The sequence below is a fragment of the Mauremys mutica genome, chromosome 11 (assembly GCF_020497125.1).
Source record: "Mauremys mutica isolate MM-2020 ecotype Southern chromosome 11, ASM2049712v1, whole genome shotgun sequence".
Classification (NCBI taxonomy): Eukaryota; Metazoa; Chordata; order Testudines; family Geoemydidae; genus Mauremys; species Mauremys mutica.
In genome coordinates, this window is record NC_059082.1 from 84,694,095 (window position 1) to 84,715,246 (window position 21,152).

The window sequence follows — 21,152 nt, forward strand, 5'->3', positions numbered from 1 at the left end:
CGTGCTTGTACTGTGACGGAAAGGAGCCTGCCTGTGATTTTCTATTGAATGCTACAGCGTGACGTAAGTGTGGCACACCCAAATAACTGCCTGGCTTAGGGCTGTGATAACTGACTTGCCCCTAGGGCTGTGATAACTGACTTGCCCAGTTTGGATAAATACCCAACTGTTTGTTTATTGGTAATTCCTGTACAGAGCAGTACTGTGGGAAGGGCTCGTTACAGCCTAGGCTAGAATCCTACTCAGTTCTGCAGATACAAAGGGTTTGTCAGTCACAGGGCGTGATGAGGGAAGAAGTGTATTATCCAGCAACCTGTTAGGAAAACGTGTGTAACCAAGGGCTTGTGTTTGCTTGAGACCAATACACCGGGCCACATGCTGCACTCTAGGGTTATTCATTCAGACAAACTCTCCCAGGAGCCAGTTGGGCTCCGAAGGTGCTAGGCGTCTCTGAAAGTCAGGTCGCTTATTTATGTGCTCGGCTTTAGGGTGTGAAGTTTAAAGATTGGCCTTAGTTCCTTGTCCGTGGTCATGAGGAGTCAGTGACAGAGCTGGGATTGGGACTCTTCTGATCCCCTGTCCTGGGCTCATATCACCAGACACACCAGTCGCGGGTCAGAGAGAAGGGATGACTGGACGATTAAAAGTTGCTGAGCTGAGCAGAGCACCTCTCGGAGGTTTCCTGGCACCAAGGGAAGTTAGTACATTCTCAAACACAGATGGGCAAGTACATCTGTCATGTGCATTGGCACAGTCTCTCCTCTGTTAGCAAGTGGAGCCCCGACTCTTGTCAATATAGGTTCCACTCTGAGAGCACGTGGAGGATAACAACGAGCGATGGAAGACTGCAGAGCGGACATTTGGTACCCAAGCACCTTGCAGAGTAGCGGCTCTCACAAACTCCACTGATACCCAAATGGTAATCAGCAGCCTTGGGAATATGTCCAGGGCAACTGGCTTTGTTGCTGACAGGAAGAAACAGTGACAATGCCCAGGCTCTCTACCTGGTACACAGACACACTGGCATTGTTCTATATTGGGACACTCGGTACAAATAAGACCGTGACAGAAGAGTAATAAAGTCTCTGTGCTTATGTTAGTTCCAAATCATCCAAAATGACCCTCCACCAGTAACCGCAGGTGCATTTTCAGTGACTCAGTCTGTACAGCTGGAAGACGGAAGATGAGAAATGGCTACGGGTCTAATCCTGCAGCTGTGAAGAGCACATAGTTCCCACTCATGTGCAGGGGAGCTTGGAGTAGTGCTGATACTAACTAATCCATAACCACCCTGCAGCCCACGGACATGTCGGCTCTTTTGCTCCTTAGGGTCATTTCTATTGATTGACGTGGATATTACACATAATAGAAATATTACAACTAATATTTGCCAGCAAATTCCTTTGCAATGCTCCTGTTCAGAATTAAATTGATCTCAGTTGCCCACACTTTACCAGCTAAGCCGTAAGTGTTCGCTTCTCAGTATGCCAATCTATACATGGAACTAAAGTGAGAGCACTATCAGATTTCACCAGTAGGGTTTTTCTAATTGTGTGTTGGAGCCTGTGGACAAGAATGAGACACTATAAGCAGGGAAAGTGAACAAACTCAGATCAAATAAAGACCCACCTGAACCTGCTTCTAGAACTCAAACCAACCCCACCCTGAGAATATTTTACTCTGCCACTGCAGCTGGGAAAATCCTGCAGGATACATTGCTATAGTGTTAATTAGGGAGCATTGGCAATCTCATGATTCACTGAGAAAAGCTTAAGAAAAGCAGCCACCCCCTGAGCTGCTGAAGCCTATCGCAGTAGCTTTGTCCATCACTAATTACCAGTCAGGCGAATGGTCTTTGAGGTTGAAGTTTTTGAATTGAGGTGGATTTTTTTTAATTAAAAAATATTCTGCCATAAAGCTGATTATATGCGTTGTTTCCCCTGCTGCACTTCACTCTTGTTGTGAAATCGACTCAAGTAGAGACTCTCCACTAGCTGGGATCGCAGAGACAGAGCTGCAGCATGAACTGAGGTGTCTTTTTTCTTTTTTAAAATAACTAACTACTTTGGCTGGAGGCTTTAACAGGGACTGGTTACAATTTAAACCAAGTGAGATCCAGTAACACTCCAAATGGGGAAGCTGCGATGGTAATACCTAGTTCAAGTTTAGGCCATTTCATAATTTGGTTTGAGATTCTGTTTTGAGATCCCTGCTCCATTCAGGCTAACAAGCACCCAGCAACACTGGATGGATAAAAGCCGAATTGCAATTCACTGCTGTAAGGAGTGAGACGTGTGTGCTGTTTCTGTTACAGATTAATACAGACTTCTAGCTAAAAAATTTTCTTTGCCTTTTACGGACTTGATTCTGTACAAACAAAATATTTAGGAAGACGACAAAAAGAGCAGGAATCACACATTCGTGTGAGGCCCTGGCTTGTATGTGATTTAATAATTCCTATTTCCACAGCATCTAGGAGTCTCCATCATGGACCAGGACCCATTGTGCTCAGCACTGTACAGACACAGAAGAAAGTGGTCCCTGCTCTGAAGAGCTTCATACTTCTTTTGCCCTGTATAGTTTCAAGCGACCCTGAGAGTAAGTAGAAGTTCGGTGGGTTCCACGTACCTGTAGCTGCAGGGCTCTGCCCCGTACAGACATGCTAGGATCATGTCCTCTGGCTGGTAGCCCATCCTGATCCTCTCTTGCAGCGGGACTTTGGCGAGGATGCTAGTGGACTGTAGAATGTACCATTCTGTCACCGCTTGGGCTGCGCTGGTGAAGTTCCAGTAGATGCACTGGGGAGTGTCCGTGTGGTGGCACTGAAGACACATGGAGTTAGATTTTAATGTGTAACTAACGGACAACCAGCAGGCAGCTGGCCTTGTGTTCAGAGGGCCGGGATAACCTACGGGCTGGAGTAGCGACTGTGGCCCTCAGTAGCATCCACAGGGTATTGGGGTCACAGCATATGGCCACCCCCCCAGCCCACTCCATCACCACTGCCCGCATGGGCATTTGCATGGCTGGCATGGAGGCCCTTTCTGCAGAGCAAGGAGCTCTAAGTGCAGCTCTGCCCAGGGTCCCCAGGGCAGGGCTTCAGTGGACTGGTGCATCAAACACTGGCCTTCACCCGACAGGTGAATTTCACCTTGGAATCAGTTGCACCTAAGTCAGTTACCATGCGGCCCTGCTACTGTGCACTAAAAGATCCCCGGTGCGCTCCTCCCATGGGGTGGATAGCGGTGTACTAAGGAGCTTTCCGGGTGCGGGAGCAGAGTCCAAGCAGTGTGTGCAGCACACTAGCACGAGAGAGATTTACACGCCAGCTTGCTGTGCACTAACTGTTCATCCACACAAGCCCTGAGTGTTTGATCCTGGTGGGGACCCTCAGAATCCCTAATGAATGACTGCAGCCAGCGTCCCGGGTGTGTCGCCTGGGGCAGGATCAGGCCCAAAAGATTAGAAGTGAAACAAACTGGTTCTGTGCTGGTGTGATTAAAAAATCTCAAACCCAGCAGCCCCCCAGTACACCGGCGAGTCCTATGGAACAACCCTCTAGAGATGCACCAGCCTGACGGAGCAGCCCCCAGCCATGCACCCAGTGTGTCCCTGTGCGGGAAATCATTTGACATGGGGTCAGTGTTCAGTTCCAGCCAGCTCTAAACGAGAGAAAATGGCTGGAAATGATGCACCAAGCTGTGCCAGGGCCCCTTTGTGAGCCAGCCCGGACCACACGATGCAGCTTTTCAAGAGAGAAACCTGGTGGAGAAACAAAATCCAGAGGCCCCATTTGAAGCCTCTCTCGGATGGAGAGAGCCCTGCAATGGGGTGTTCACCCCGCACTTGTCCTGAAAGGGTTAGTGAAGACTAAGCGGGCGGGGGCTCATGAACCCAAGAAGCCACAGCTGAGGGGAATCAGGTGGCTAAGCAATCCCCTGACTAAGGGAGGGAGCCCAGCTGAGGAGGAATGAACTGAGCTGGGACTATAAAGGCAGGAAATTGGAAGCATACGGGGCGGCTGCTGGGAAGTCTGCAGTTGCTCCCTGGGAGAAGGGAGGTGCGTTTTGGCTGGCAAACCTGGGAGCCAGGAACATAGGACAGGACTCATGGAAAAATCTAGAAGGGAACAGACCTTGACAGCTGGCAAGAGGGTCCCAAAGCTGGTACCCACAGTAGAGGGCAGGCCTGGGTTCCCTGCCAGCCACAGAGGAAGTGGCACTCTGAGGCAGCGAATGGGAAGACTGCCTAGGACTGCTGGCGAGGAAAGACTTTGATATCCCAGAAGAGGAACACACGTATAGTGACCTGGCCGGAGGGCTGAGTCACGAAGAGGCAGTAGCAGCTTGTGGAGCGCAGACCCAGAGGCGGACAGATGGCGTGTAATGGTGGTGACCCTGTGAGCTATTCCCCGGAACGACCAGGAGGTGTCACCTTAGCGGTGAGTGGAGCCCCCATCACAAGCCCTATCTGCCTTGCTCCCAGGGTCTAACTCTATTTATTCTCTGTACTATCATAGCACCCAGGAGCCCCGGTCTTCAACCAGGACCCTGGTGTGCTAGTGCTGTCCAGAAACAGAACAAAAAGACAATCCCTGCTCCAAGCAGCTCACAATGTAACGTGTCCTCAAGCGAAGTGCAGAGCACGTCCGCAGGGAGCCATAAACCTCCACTTACTAGCTTCACTGCCACTTTGTGTTTCTTCGCTTCTGACGTCACGTTGGACAGGGCAGGAGAGGAATTGTTGGGTTGGGTTCCTGAGCCACTTTGGTTGGTCTCAAAGAGATCGATAATGACGGGATGGTCTGGGTCACTTTCATCAATCAGAACCAAGGGGATTTGGTTCCAGAGCTTCAGGTCTAACCTCTGAGAAACAGTCTCACTGGAGTTTAGTGGGGGAGCTGAGATTGCGTCCCCGTGCTTGGACTGCAGGATCCTTTCCAGGGCTGCCTCAGTGAGCTCATCCAACTCTTTCAATAGATGCCTCACCTTGGAGTATCTGAAGGACAAAGAGCAGTTAGCAGTTGCTGGGAAGGTGGCAGTGGCTTGCAGTAGATTGAATTTCTATAGGGAACACGGGCCTTAGGTAGCTTCATAAAGAGTTACTGAAAAATGAATGCAGTCCATGTATGAAGTGTGATCTATGCTAGAATGTGTATCCTGCCTGCCAGACCCTGGAGCAAGAACCAGATATAAAATTAGCGAGGCGATAAACAATCATTCTTTTACTGATGACTTGCTGTGTTTACAGAAATAATGTCATTATCTTTCAAATAACTCATGTTTCTGGGTCAGCAGTGGGCTAACATACCCAGGAGCCACTCTAGAAGGAGAAGATACAAAAATCAACCCACTCATTGTGGGTCTGCTCTGAGTTTTGGGAGACAGACTGAGATGTACTTTACACGTAGGGCCATGCCTCTGCTCGGTCATATTGATGTAAATTTAAAGTATGTCCAGTGAAGTCATTGGACTGCCTGATTTCACAGGAGTTACTCTGAATTTACATTGGAGTAACTGAGAGCAGATATTGGCCTTTCGTGGCACCCAGATAATGGGGTTGGGTTGCAGAAAGTGTTTTAACATAAGAACATAAGAAAGGCCGTACCGGGTCAGACCAAAGGTCCATCTAGCCCAGTATCCTGTCTACCGACAGTGGCCAATGCCAGGTGCCCCAGAGGGAGTGAACCTAACAGGCAACGATCAAGTGATCTCTCTCCTGCCATCCATCTCCATCCTCTGACAAACAGAGGCTAGGGACACCATTCTTACCCATCCTGGCTAATAGCCATTTATGGACTTAGCCACCATGAATTTATCCAGTCCCCTTTTAAACATTGTTATAGTCCTAGCCTTCACAACCTCCTCAGGTAAGGAGTTCCACAAGTTGACTGTGCGCTGCGTGAAGAAGAACTTCCTTTTATTTGTTTTAAACCTGCTGCCTATTAATTTCATTTGGTGGCCCCTAGTTCTTGTATTATGGGAATAAGTAAATAACTTTTCCTTATCCACTTTCTCCACATCACTCATGATTTTATAGACCTCTATCATGTCCCCCCTTAGTCTTCTCTTTTCCAAGCTGAAGAGTCCTAGCCTCTTTAATCTTTCCTTTCATTCATTTCTTTTGTTTTCATTGGTTTAAGGGCTTGCTGAATGACAACGCACACTTTCAGAAATCCCGTATCTTTGCAATTTGAGATGGAAAAGATTTATAGTGCTAGGCCCTGGGAATGTCCCTGAGCAAGTCAGCTTCGCACTTGGTGCAGACAGGGGACTCACTTGTAGGGGCTGGCATTGCAGACTGTGACTGCTGGGAAGTTCATGGTCTTAAACCCTATAGAGAGAGAGGAACTGACACTGTAGGAGAGGTATGTGTCGATGAGGATCCCCCATTGCCAGAAGACGAGAGATGCGAAGAGCAGAGTCAGGAAAAACCAGATGACTTTTTTCTTTGGCCCCTCTCGGATGATGCGCTTGGGTCCATGCGTGTTGGTGTTATCGCAGTACCAGACCAGCAGCTCTTTGTACGTGTACCCCGGCCCCTTCTGGAGACGGTGCAGCACTCTGACGAAATACCTTTTACAGTTCATTGTAATGCCTGTGAGCATGCGAGGGAAACAGAACTGGTTAGTCGTAGGCAGCAGGATTTAAATTACTTGCTGTATTCTGCTTGTAGGAGTCCTTCACATGGGAAGCTACCCAGGAGGTGCCTTCAGCCTGTCTCTGGCAGCTCTCCAGGTGGGTTTCACAGATCACAGGGTAGCGATCTCACCTATGCCCTAGCGGTTGTGGTCTGTGTTGCCAGGAGGGAAATATGAGATTCTCAGCCTCTCACTACCTGTGTTGAAAGAGACCTCTCAGCCTCCCACTGTCCCACTCCAGAGCTGGGCCTCCTCCAGCAATACTGAAAATCCTTCCCACCTAGACATGGGTAACGGAAACCATGCAGTTATTGAAAGGCAGGTCATACCTGCAAACCCATTCTGAGCCTATTACAGCCTACACTGTGTAAGGGACCTAGGGTGACCAGACAGCAAATGTGAAAAATCGGGGCAGGGGGTGGGGGGTAATAGGCACCTATATAAGAAAAAGACCCAAAAATCGGGACTGTCCCTATAAAATCAGGACATAGTGGTCCCTTTAGGGTGACCAGGTTTTGTCTCAAAGAACCATCATTCATGGCGCTGTATGAACATTAATATATGCTACTACTGTAAACCAACCTTAGTCTTAAATCGTTATCGACTCTAGTCTGTTTAAACTGCACAACTCTGAACTGGTTTAGAACAGCAATTAGGCTAACTCAGCTCAACTCTCAGTGTAGAAGGGACCTAAAGGGATTTGCCTTGAAATGACTGGGGAAGAAGTATTACCAGCTCCTTGGGCATCAGGTGTGTCCACCTCCCGAAAGGGGAGTAGGAAAGAGGGATTTGGACACGTGTCCTTTTTCAAGACTAAAAATATCAAAGTAGCGAGGGGTGCCTGCGAGAGAAGGGACAGTAGGTTTATTTATTTTTTTCAGATTCCTTTGTTTTAAGATAGTATCAGTACATTTTGTGCTGCTGATGTGAAGGATGCTGCATATTTTGCATTGGTATTGTGAGTACATGGTACATTTTATGCTGCTATTGTAAGTCGAGAATGCATGTTACTAAATCTTTATATCCCGGAGCAGAATTTCACAACAAAAGAGAGATCTAGCTAAGTAGAAAATCATTCAGAGGTTTAAAATGTAGAACGTCAGGATTGAAGACCCATGTTAAATATGGTATGAAGCATACTGGGAACAGTAATACTGAAGGTGTAAAACTAGAAACGTTTCAATATTCAGAAGAAAGAACAAATTCTGCTTTTATGCAATTTTACTCTTACTAAATGTAATCCCATGTAGATAAAATATCAAAGGAAAGTTGCTGTACAGGTTGCTGGGGTGTAGGCCAGGCACTCAGCTCTCTTTACACCTCTAGAATGGGAAGGCAATGCAGGCTGATTTCATTCGGTTAGATGGTCTTTTTCTCTTGGGCCTATTTGGTGAGATGACTGCATCGGTCTGAAACCTTACCTAGCTAAGCCGAGGAACTGGATAGTAACTCTGTATTCACACAGGCTCAGCTGTTTATGGGAGTGGGTGAGGACACCTTCCAAATCTGGCCTAGATTACAAGTGCAATGAGTTTGATAAAGAATGAAAATGATTCACTGACTTTGTGACGTCTCACAGCTTCATGCTGAGCGGGAGTCAAACTCCATCTGTCTCCAGTTACTCACAGCCCCATGATCCTTTGCCATGCCCCAACAGCTCCTCATCACCCAAGATCAAATGTCATGAGACCCAGATTACCTCTTCCCTAAGGAAAACCCATGCGAAGGAGCTCTGGAGGGGAGGAACCCTCCCGCCCCCGTCCCTCCCCCAGCACTATCTCATTCCAGAGATTTCCTAGGATTGTTCTGTCGGGGACAGGGCTTAGACTCTTTCCTCCTGGGAACAGGAAGAAGTTTTGTCCCCACACCCAGCAGATTTCATGGAAACTGCAAAGGGGACCTGGGGCCCCCAGCCCTCTGCCTCCCTGACAGCATTACTCCAATGACGTTACAATACCAAGGAAGGACTCTCCGAGCCCTTTAGGTTCAATTAATTTCCCACTGGCTTTTGTGCAGGTGTGTGGTGAGGATGAGGGTGGGCACTAGGCACTTTTCCTGCCTATCTCTTCTACTTTCCAGACATGGATGCCTGACCCTGCAGAAGACCTCTGCAGGGGTTGGGGTGCTGCAGAAGCAATGACTCTTCGCTGCATCCCAACTCACCCCTGTGGAAGACAGGAGAGGTCCAAGCAGAAGGTCCCCTCTGAGCAGGCAATTCCAGAGGAGTAAACAAGCCTGTAGCACAGAGAAAGGCTGGAGGTTTATTATATGTGGCCTTTTCACCTCAGCTGTCCTGCCACCAGTTAGACATCTGCTTGCTAAATCCCAGATCAGGAAACCCCTTGTCTCACAAACTGGCATAACCAAAATACACTGGAAGCCAGAGAGATTGGCAAAAGCAAACTAGTAAATATTTCCCCCTCTTTTAAAAAATCCATTAAAAGATTTAGATTGATTAGATTAAAATTAAAACACACCTGAATTCCACTGGGTAATTTCCAATTTTGATAATAGAATCATAGATTAGGGCTAGAAGAGACTGCAGGAGGTCATCTAGTCCAACCCACTGCTCAAAGCAGGACCAATCCCAACTAAATCATCCCAGCCAGTCAAGCCGGACTTAAAAACCTCTAAGGAAGGAGATTCCACCACCTCCCCAGGTAACCCATTCCAGTGCTTCACCCCCTCCTAGTGAAATAGTGTTTCCTAATATCCAACCTAGACCTCCCCCACTGCAAATTGAGACCATTGCTCCTTGTTCTGTCATCTGGTACCACTGAGAACAGCCGAGCTCCATCCTCTTTGGAACCCCCTTCAGGTAGTTGAAGGCTGCTATCAAATCCCTCCTCACTCTTCTCTTCTGCAGACTAAATAAGTACAGTTCCCTCAGCCTCTCCTCATAAGTCATGTGCCCTGGCCCCCGATCATTTTTGCTGCCCTCTGCTGGACTCTCTCCAATTTGTCCACATCCTTTCTGTAGTGGGGGGACCAAAACTGGATGCAATACTCCAGATGTGGCCTCACCTGTGTCAAATAGAGGGGAATAATTACTTCCCTCGATCTGCTGGCAATGCTCCTACTGATGCAGCCCAATATGCCACTGGCCTTCTTGGCAACAAGGGCACACTGCTGACTCATATCCAGCTTCTCATCCACTGTATCCCCAGGTCCTTTTCTGCAGAACTGCTGCCCATCCATTCGGTCCCTAGTCTGTAGCAGTGCATGGGATTCTTCCGTCCTAAGTGCAGGACTCTGCACTTGTCCTTGTTGAACCTCATCAGATTTCTTTTGGCCCTATCCTCCAGTTTGTCTAGGTCACTCTGGACCCTATCCCTACCCTCCAGTGTATCTACCTCTCCTCCCAGATTAATATTATCTGTGAACTTGCTGAGGGTGCAATCCATCCCATCATCCAGATCATTAATGAAGATGTTGAACAAAACTGGCCCCAGGACCGACTCCTGGGGCACTCCGCTTGATACCGGCTGCCAACTATAGACATTGAGCTGTTGAGCCCAACAATCTAGCCAGCTTTCTGTCCACCTTATAGTTCATTCATCCCATCCATACTTGATAGACCAGACTAGCTGGATGCCCTGGGATCTGCGTTCGCTCCGCTGTTTATTCATTCTTCCCACTGACCAAATAAGAATTTGAAATTGAGAGGTGCAGAGTCTGGTCTTGTTTCAGTTCTAAAAATCTACCACTGAAGGGGATCCTGAGCTCACGCAGACCTGTGTATCAATGGCTCATTTACTTGAGGGGCTCGGCTTTATGGGGAAGCTGCCTGACCCCAATTGTGTCTGATAATTTTGAGATTCAAACGTTACCCTGAAATTAACATACACACAATCGTCCTCCCTCCTGGCTGTTTGATGGGAGATTCCCCTTCTCCTTCCCCCACATTCACTGTCCTTTCTCCCTCCTGATCTCTGCCCCACTCACATTCTCCTCCGTGCCCCACCAGTCTCCCAACTCCCACCTGCCCCCCTCAGCCTCCCACCCTTCGAATTCTTCTTTGCCCCCTATTCCTTGCTGCACCTTACTGCATCCTAACCCCACGGGTTCCTCTGCCCCCTTCAGTCTTCCCTGGTGCCCCATTCCTCTTTCCTACAGCCACCCTCCTTATTCTACTAGATTGTGCTGGCCCCCTTCATGTGCCCTTTGCAGCACCCTCCCTCCCCAGTCTCCCTCCGTGCCCCCCCGTGACCTGCTTCTCCCACTGTCCCTCCTTGTCCCACTGCTGTTCATCAACTCCTACAGCATCCCTCTCGCTGCCTCCTGACAGCGCAAAGGAGGGGACATTTTTATTAAGCCCAATCTGGCATTAGTCCAATTGGAAACAATGGGAGGTAGCATCCATCTTTGCTAAGGGCAGCCTCACTGCTGCCTGCAAAGGCTATTTTAATTGAGGACAGTTTTGTGACTTCACCTCATTAAGAACAATAGAGTTGGCAACCATTTTGAAAAAGGGCAAAGCTTTGCAAGTTTGCTCCTAATTATCCCCAGAAGCTTTAAAAAAGAAAAACCCACACGGCAACTCTGCTACTTTCTCGTGCGTGCGCACTGATGGGAAATGCATTCTGCTGGCCACCTATTTGGAATAGCTCACTGAGATAACTGTTACTGTAAGAGGGGTCATGGATTCCTTTCAGTGCATTCTCCCTGTTCAAGTAACTTGTACATTCCTGGCCAGATATTTTCACTCCCCTTCTGCCGTGGTTAAAATGTATCCACAGCCCTTCCTCTAACCCTCCTTCCCCTATAGCCCATCAAACCAGCAGTGAGGCTACCATAAAGTTATTGCAGCCTAAACCGAACATTTTAGCTAGTCCTCTTTGTGCGAGGGAACTTTCCTCTTTCAGGTCTCAGTGGAAGAAGCTGGTTGGAGTCCTGTCAGCACAACTCCAGCAGCGCTATGCCACCAGAGAGAACAACAGGAGTTAGTGTGGAGTCGTCTCTGTGCAGAGAGCAGATCTGGGGGGATGGGGGCTAAACCTTCTGCTTTGGTGTTGGGTCCATGTGGGGACAAATCTCTCCCCATCCTCAACACACACTTCTCAAGTGAAAACCTTGGGAGGACACACACTAGAGTTTCTTCTCCCAAACCCCTCCGGTGGGTATTTCCTGGGAGGGTGCGATCAGACACACTGAACTAAGACCCAGGATTCAGACAGTTCCATCCAGAAAGGAATAATGCTCTGAACTCTGAAAATAAATTGTAAAGAGGGCTCTAAGAACAGATCAAATTACAACTCAACCCCTTGTTAGCTCACTTCGACTAGAACGTGAGCTACTCCATTCCTGCTGGACACACAGTGATTGCCCATCACATGGATAACGTGTTCACAGCTCTGCAGGATATGGGAATAACAACATTTTCAAATTAGGGAAGCAAATTACAGTTTATATAAACCAGAAAGCTTTGCACAACAAGTGGGAAGTTTTCAGGGTTTCATAGAGTCATTTACCCAATCAGGTGGCTAATAGTTTGGTCTAGATGCCCATGGCTTGGCCAAACTATACTCAAATGTTCCTTCTCCCTCACATCTTTGGTTTGGCGGTTTTGTTCACTCAGTGCCTGAACTTGTTCTCACCTTGTTCTTTCCATTAACAACATGAGATTGGCGAGACACTAAGATATTTTCTTTCTATTGTGAAAGTTAGGTCAACATCTGACTGGGAACTGTCAGAGACCCAACCTCTTTCCACTAAGACACTAGTAATATTTGGTTACTACTGAACAGGACTAGATCAAGAACCAGTGACCTGGGTGAACAGCAGGTTCCTTATTGCCAATCATCCTAGTCAGCCAGGATCCACGGCACAGACTTCTGAGCTACAGGTGCTTTTCAAAAATGTTCTGAGTAATCTGAAATTGCAGATACACTCAGGAAAATCACTGTTCATTAATTAGCCTTTCACTTTACTGCCCAGACAGCCAATGTTCATAATTCATAACACATGCATAAACTCTAATATTACAATACCATAAAGCCTATGTTTCTTATATCCAGGATTGAAGGGTTTCCTCTTGTTTCTCTTCAAGCAAATGCTCCCCAGAAGTTTCATAACAAACATTGTATTCTCTTTAGAATAAACCACAATGTTTCTCTAGTCTTCTGAATATTTAAACCTTTTCATTTACAAAATTACAATCAGTTATAATACAGCATATGTATACCATTGAATCCTTATCTTTTTCAGATTAAAACCCCGAAAGTGTTTACTTATATTTCTTTGTTCACAATTTTGCAGCAGTCATTACACACACACTATCTTGAATGTATTTGTATTTATCCATCTAACAAATGGCCCTTTTAAAAGTGACTTTGGAGCTCATATTTCCAGTACTTTCAGCACCCTTTCGTATTCTCTTGCAACAAGTTGTTTTCACAGAATTAGCCATCAGACCCTAGATTCAGATGACTTATTTTATAATGTTTTCCTTTTATTTAAAACCGTGTCAAGTAGTTCAAACACAACATCTATTTGTTTGTTTACTTACCCTAATGTTTTTCATTATTTTCTAAATATTCAATTAAAACTTTCTTTGGGATTCATTTCCATTATATTACACTAGTTACAACCCCACAAGAAGCAGAAAAATAACTACTAGTATAAACAAAACCAGCTAATCTGACCAGGTTTGTTTTATTGCTCAACCTAAGGATGCTATCTTGCAACTCCTATTCACATGAGACATCCCACTGATGTCAAATGACGTGCTTGCCTGAGAGAGAATTTTTCATGTGAGTAAACTTTTGCAGAGTTGGACCATCCGTGAAGAGAAAAAAAAAACAGCATAAAAGGTGAAAATGAAATGAGAATTCTCTATTCATACTTTGAGACATTATTAATAGAGGATTTTTAATTAGGACTAATCTTGACCATGGCCCTTTAAAGATTTTAACACAACTGACATTTCTAAATCCATCTGAGGAGACATGCCCTGGTTCTGGACATGGGAAGTGCCCTGAATTGGCTCCAGCCTAGAGTTAGGCTCTGCCCACGTCTGCTGTGACTTCAATAACAATTTTGAGGAAATCTGCCCATCTTTGCAGAACCACTGGTGCACCTCTGCTGGTGACAGAAATGGTGGGAGAGCTATTGGAGGCAAGGCAGAGGCATTTTTACCTCCTATCATTAAGACCTGCTCTGAGCTGAGCTGGACGGCATGGTGGTGAAAGGGCTCTGCCCTGTTGAGGAGGAAGTCATAATTCCCAGCTTGAGTAGCAGCAGGAGGGCTGGCTGGCCAAGTACACACCTACCATCTCAGAGGGGATCACAGGGTAGCTGCTTGCACCGCCGAGATGACACAGCTATTTTAGCATAGCTGCACCAATGCTGATCAAGCTGGCATGTCCACTTGAGCAGGAAAGTACATCGTCCGGTTTCAGTGTAGACATACCCTAAAGCTCCCACCAATGGAGCAGAACAGGTAGAGTAATACAAGGGTGGGGAAACCTCCTCTCTACCCCCACCAAAAAACGCTGTGTAGACCAGGCTACTGGAGATTACTGTTTATCCAAATCATTTTTAAAAACGATTTACGTGGGAGGTTAAATCCTTGCCAGGTAAATATCCAAAACAAAATAATCATAACAGCTGTTATTTCAAGAGATTTTATACAGGAATATAGTCGTCAGATCTTTCTATATTCAAATCAGTCTGAATCCCATTTTACAACCCATTTGCAATGATGGGGTTTATGTGCACTAGGCCTAAACACTGGTCTACAGGAGCTTTTTAAACACGATTGTGAAATACTTAACCCTGCCCATGTTGACCAGGAAAGAAGATTAGCCTAAACTGGTTTTGAACAGTGTTTAAAACTGTTCATAAAAAGTTTTAGCCCCAGTGCAGAGGGAGTCAGTCCTTACCTGCATGAGTTTAACATAACCTGCCTTCGCTTTATCACTTTATAACATAGTAGTGGGGACTCATATTCTAAGAAACAAATCCCACAGGAGGCAAACAGGCTTTTTACCCTGTGCACACTGATTTCAATGACCCTGCTCAAAGATTTAAAATGAAGCATGTATCTAAAAGCTTTGCTAGATCAGGGCTAAAGTGGTCAGCATCTTACAGGACTGAACACTAAGCTGGCTGCTAGGTTAGCAAACTGACCAAACTGATTTAAAAGAACCTTTCCCAGCCCTGGAGAAAAGCTCCGGGTGGCCTGAAAGCTGGTCTCTCTCACCATCAGAAGTTGGTCCAATAAAAGATATTCCCTCCCCCACCTCGGGGCTCTAAAAAAACCCCAAAAACCCGACACATTTGAACAACGTTCTGCCCAATGCTGGCAGCACAATAGATTGGTTAACAAACACCATTTTAAAGGGATTTTCTAATGTGGCAGGAGGCCAAGAGCCAAGCTCCCTCCCTCTGGCCGGAGTAAGGGTGGCTTTCCAAAGGCAAAGCTGGTTGAGAAAAGGAAAAGTTGCACTTTCACACACACAAATGGTCACTTTTCCAGAAGGAAAGTAACCCTACATTTGTTTGTAACCTTTCCAACAACTTTAACACATTTCCTTACCTTAATTTCTACAAGCTTTTTTTCTAAGATGAAATCTTACTTTTCCCTTATTCCTGCAGCCGGGTCGGGCCAGGGTAGCTTGCTACAGGGCTGCAGTCACACCTGCAATCCTTGAGACAGATCCTTGGGCTCACTGGAGCTGAACGTCGGAGGAGTTCAAGGGGCTCATGTTTTCTAAAGGGGGACGTCAATGGCTTCTCTGGGAACCCCTCCGGCTGCCCGGCTCTCCCCTTAGCTGGGATGTACCATTTAGTGCAAAGCACATAGGTGATAAGTGAGAAACTGGCACTTACCCACCACTATTGCACAGATAAATTTACTAACCCCACCCTATCCCACCCTGAATCAGGGAACATAGCAGCACGATACTCTTCCCCTCCCCCGCCCCACATCCAAATGGAGGGTAGGGTTGAGCAGGTGAAGGTGGCAGGAGCCAGACAGAACTCCGCAGTCAGGATACTGCAGCAGCAGATGAACACGGGGAAATGCACGTATTTGTCCCTGCTACTTCCCCTAGATCGCACTGTTTACAAAACTGCAGCATGCAGCAATAGCTGCAGCCATGTGGGAAACTTTATGATGCCCCATTGCTACTTCCAGAAGCTTCTTGTTTTACCTTCCCCGCCCCGGATTTGGGCACTGCTGGGTAAAGCGTCTACCAGGTGCCTATCTCCTCCTCTTCTGCTGATCTTCACTTTGCCCCTACACACTACTCGGGCTGTAAGGATTCTTCTCTAATACATAAATAAGAAATTAGTTTCATTTTTCTTCAACAATGTACTGTAATAATACTCCGCCCTTTTATAGTTATCTGAGGATCTCAAAGCACTTTGCAAACTTTAATGGACACCTTCAGTCAGCAACGGAGCAGTTGTCTACACCAAATGATACCTCCAGCATTGTCCGGACACAGTTAAAGTTTGGCGCTTGCTGGCATCTGCTACCATAAATGTGTGATCTGAAATAACGTTCAGTAACTGACCCTGACAATCAGTTCTGGATGCTGGGCTTCTGTAGCACGAAAGGAGCCATATGCACTTCACACTCATGGAGGCCCTATCTGTGTGTATGGTCCCAGCATGGTTTGCCTCAGCATTATGGAGAGGCTACTCCCACCGTACCCTGAGACCCATAAATCCAGTCCTGCTCCTGTTGAAGTCCAAGGGGACACTCCTGTGCCTGATGATGCCCATAGGATCAGACTCCATGTTATAAAATCATGCTGTAGACTACCTATTAGTCTGTAATAGGGTTTGGCTAGCAGAGTTCTCATTTTTAAAAAGTCCCAGTCCACGCTGATTAGGGAGGCTACACAAAAAGTCTGTTGGTAATGACTCTGCTTAATAACCAGCTGCTAACACGATTCCGGAACTAGGACAGGCCCGGAATATCTCCTATTAGTTTCCTTGCTGAAATGCACACCAATAATTCCTCTCCAATCTTCATCTGATCACATGCCACCTTTTTCACCGCCTGAACCAAAGACAAAATGTAGCTAGAAATCACCTGTAGCCTTGTTTTCCTACAGAAAGGATCTTACTCTGTTTGATTTAAGTGTTGCAACCTAGGGGTAGAAACACTTTTATTTCAGTACCACTTTGCAGATGAACAGGCAGTGTAACAAAGATGGAACAAGTAGTGTACATACTCTTATCAGGTACTGAACTCGTGTGATGTGTAACTTGATCAGTAAAGGTTTTGCTTCCATTATTGTGTATATCTTGGCTAATTCTAATGAGATCCAACCTCTCTGTAGTAGGGTCTATTGTCCTAGACACAAAGCTTAATGCTAACGGGGGATGGGCTGTGTGTGTTACATGTCATTAGAAGACTTTTAAAAAGGATCACATTTTTAAAACAACAGTCTATTTCCAATATGAAAGATTACAGTACTTTTCGAGGCAGAACCACATAAGGACTTAGGCACCTAACGCCGAGATTTAAGCACCACTGCAATCCACAACCCCCCCACTCAGCTGCCATTTAAACCCGTAGGCGTCATGGCACCTACATTTTTGCCATAAAAGTTCCCTAGGCACCTAAGTTTTGGCCTGTGGGCCTGCACACTGCTACCTCAAGCAGGCTTTTGGATGCCTGTCTCTTGCCTAAGTCCCAACGCATAATATTCAAACTAGGACAACACAGGAATTCCCCTGCCTCTCTTGCCTGCGGGGCCCCATCCAGTAGGTGTGCTCTAAGCATGCTTAACTCCACACAGACAGTGGCGGAGAGCCCTGGCCTTTCTTCTTCAACTATTGGAAACGTCCCTCCTTGACATACAAGTCCTGTGTTTCTCCTGTAAGAGTCAGTGGCCTTTGAGTCACTTAGAACAAGCCAAGGAGCCACATTCTTTGTGGGTTTTTAGTGAGGAGGAGGATGTTGAGAATTACATCTATGTATCATACATATCAACAGACACGTGCTAGTGTGAAGAGAAGACTTGTAACTAGAGCAACCAGAGCTCTAACCTGCAGTTCCCTCACAAGTTTGGATTTCTTAGTGCTTTACAGTAACACTATATCAGGGATATATCAGGTAACACATCATACATCCCCAAGGGGGACAGTTCTCTGATGAAAAATCCAAGTGACAGCCATTTGGGGATGGATGGGACACTTGGAACAAAGGACATGGCCACTGATGTATATGGAAAACCAAAACTCTAACTTCATTCCTTTAGTCACAGAGATTTAAATATAAAAACCCCAGAGGTTAATACAAATTAAATAGGAAACATTATACCTACTGCACTATACACACATTCAGTATACTCTACTGGCATGACAGCCCGTACAAGTGTTGCCAAAGTGTAAAAGAATTGAAAGACCTCAAGTCCCCATCAGCAGATCAAACACTAAAAAGCACCATGCCTGAGTGCCAAGTTTTCCATTCCAAAAACATTGGCATATACATATTACAGAAGGAAGTAAAATAAGTGATTCTTTCTTGTTATGTTAGTGAAACAAATCATTTGCTGACAGAGGCAAAAACAAAACACACATCTTCTTTGTTCAAACTAGTCCACTGAGCTTCCTGAACTTTGATTCCTCCTGTGAAATTGATTTGTCTTATAATAAAATAAAATCCATTAGGGACATATTAAGGATGTTGTGAACACCGGAGTTAGGGGTTTATTGATTTATGTAAAGTACTGAAAACTTGTATTTTGCATTAGTATTTCCAGAATGTTTGCACAAATTGAGGGTTTTCTATTGCCAGTTTAATGATATCTACCTCATGCCTTTTGTATGGCTTTTTAAAATGTATTCCTCTTATATAGATTGGTTTTTCACCATGGCCTGTGGAAAGCTTCCATACTGAGAGTTTCTCCTAGTGATACCAATCAATTTTAGGACTAGTTCCTTGCCCTAGAATTTTGATGTTTCCTCTCTGTATGCTACACCCCTACTCTGCCCTCATTTATACATGGAGCTAATAAAATTTTCATCTTAATTAAGCAAGACACGCACACAAATCCTCACTCATGCTTAATCATTAGACAGCTGCCCAGTGTTTAGAGAAGTCACACCTGCTTTGCTCCTGAACAGATCTCATACATCCTGTCATTCCAATAAGGACCTCCTCCTCCCTGCCTCACGTTACATGCAGCTATCTGCTCAGAATGCTCGATTCTGCAAAATATGGAGCTTAAAGCCTTTACTGAAGTCATGGGCTGAAGTGCAAATCCATTTCCTGTGTTGTAAGAAAGGAATCACAGGTTCCTGTGACATCACAAACACACCAAATGAAAAATGAATTAAAAGAATGAAATACCTATTTCTTATTCTTACAATCTAAAACCAACCATTTAAATCCCCAAAGCTCTCTGATTGGCCTCCTCAGTATGTGTTTTAGGATAACAAGTAAAATATATTCTTGGCTATTGATAGTCAATATCAGGGAGTGAATTTTAAGCATACTGCACAATTTTAACCACAAAGCAACCCATTAAAACGAATCCCTATGCAAATAGAGAGGAAAACAAGTTCTGATCACTTCTTTGTCACTTCAGCATGTAAGACGCACCGGGTAACATTTCTGTGCAGAATGGATTTTGAGGTGTATGCATTCGGCTGTCAGATGTGGGCTGGAGACAGGGTAGCATCTATTATTCACTCAGTGTGGTAAAAGCACAAAATCATAGACTTCACCCTACTGAATACAAAGTAGTTAGGGAAAAGACTTCAGTGCCAGTATTGCCTGCCTATGCACTGCAGGGGTGGCCTCAATATCTGCTGGAATAGACCACCACAGGAAGACCCAGGGTACCAGCTGTCAAGGAGACATTGCCTTGTTTGACTCAGTGAAACACCAGGCTATGTCAGTCTGTCGGAGTTCAGCTTGCTGCACATTTTACCAGAAAAACCAATATGGAGAACATCCTCTACCATTCATCCCTGACATACCTGGCCAGAATAAAACACTGAAAGTTCCAGTGTGTATGAAACACAGACTGCAAGGTGGCTATTCCCTCCAAGCCATGCTTCCTGTAATGGTGCTAACAGTTCTGTCCTGTTTACAGGAGCAAACTGTCTCCGACCCTGATTCAAGGGAACCCAGTGCTGACAGCTCATGTCAATCCGGGCTCAATTTCCTGCTTATCTCCGAGCTCTCCTGAAGGTGAGCTCTGCAGCTGAGCTAGTGACTTGTAAAGAACAATCGTTCATTCTGCGAATTTCATCTTTGCAAATTTTCTAAGAGTGGATAAAAACAGTCTTGCAGGAATCTGTGATCTGGGGGATTATTCACCCATGTCTTCAGCCAGCACTTTTTGCCTGCACGTTGTTGGGAGCAGGGCATTGCCACCTCCTAGGACAGTCCGTGCTGGCTGCTTAGACGGCCCTGCTGGGGAGAGCTGGTTGCAAACGTTGTTGGTTACTTGAGCCATTATGGAGAGTGCCCAGCGGGGATGACCCCCCGGGAGCGGAGGGTGGGGGCAGCCTGGCCCCTGCCCAGGCTATGGGGGCATCTTGAGCGTGTTCCCCGCCGCGGGGCTCTGGGGGCCCATCACCGCAGGGTCTCGGCTTCGCAGAGTCGCCCTCCCGGCCCCCGCGCGCTGCAGCAGGGCGAGGAAACGGAGGCAGGCGGCGCGGCAGTGACCGCCCACGGCAGTAGAACCCGGGCGCCCCGAGCGCCCCCACTCGGGGTTGGGGGTCCCCGGCCCCGCGGACCTTACCTGGGCTGCGGCGGAGGATGCGGGCGGCTCGGCTCTCGCGGCTGAAGCGAGCGGCTCCCTCCAGGCGCGGGCACGAGCCGGAGCGGGAGCGCGCGCGGCGCAGGGAGCGCGCCGGAGTCGGGAGCGGAGTCGGGGCGCGAGCCACCCCCACGCATTGCACCCCAACCTCCTCCCCCCGCCCCTCACCCCCCAATCTCTTCCCCCCTCCCCCCCACACCCCAACCTCCTCCTCCCCCCGCCCCTCACCCCCCAATCTCTTCCCCCCTCCCCCCCACACCTCAACCTCCTCCTCACTCCGCTCCCTCATATCCCAACCTCCGCCCCCTCCCCCCCACACCTCAACCTCCTCCTCACCCCGCCCCCTCACCCCCCAATCTCCACCCCGTCCCCCCACACCCCACCCCCTCACATCCCAATCTCCTCCCCTCCCACCCTGCACCTTCACCCCCCAATCTCCTCCCCCCTCCCCCCACACCCCAACCTCCTCCTCCCCCCGCCCCTCACCCCCCAATCTCTTCCCCCCTCCCCCCCCACACCCCAACCTCCTCCTCCCCCCGCCCCCTCACCCCCCAATCTCTTCCCCCCTCCCCCCCCACACCCCAACCTCCTCCTCCCCCCGCCCCCTCATCCCCCAATCTCTTCCCCCCTCCCCCCCACACCTCAACCTCCTCCTCACCCCGCTCCCTCATATCCCAACCTCCGCCCCCTCCCCCCACACCCCAACCTCCTCCTCCCCCCGCCCCTCACCCCCCAATCTCTTCCCCCCTCCCCCCCACACCCCAACCTCCTCCTCCCCC

The 21,152-nt window shown here is 47.3% G+C and overlaps 1 protein-coding gene across 3 annotated transcripts in view; it reads right to left on the bottom strand.

The window, feature by feature from the left end:
• The window catches only part of SCNN1B (sodium channel epithelial 1 subunit beta), a 37,849-nt gene extending 17,353 nt beyond the window's left edge, over positions 1–20,496 (bottom strand). The window contains exons 1-4 of one of the 3 annotated variants that reach the window (XM_044978810.1): positions 20,356–20,496; positions 6,279–6,597; positions 4,677–4,998; positions 2,629–2,822 (exon numbers count right to left, since the gene is read on the bottom strand). In XM_044978810.1, the coding sequence (XP_044834745.1) occupies positions 2,629–2,822; positions 4,677–4,998; positions 6,279–6,589 (827 nt within the window). In that variant the 5' untranslated portion in view covers positions 6,590–6,597; positions 20,356–20,496. Of the gene's footprint in view, positions 1–2,628; positions 2,823–4,676; positions 4,999–6,278; positions 6,608–6,771; positions 6,809–20,355 lie in introns of those variants that run through there. The other 2 variants (XM_044978811.1, XM_044978809.1) reach the window with 2 other exon arrangements.
• Positions 20,497–21,152: the final 656 nt, after the last annotated feature.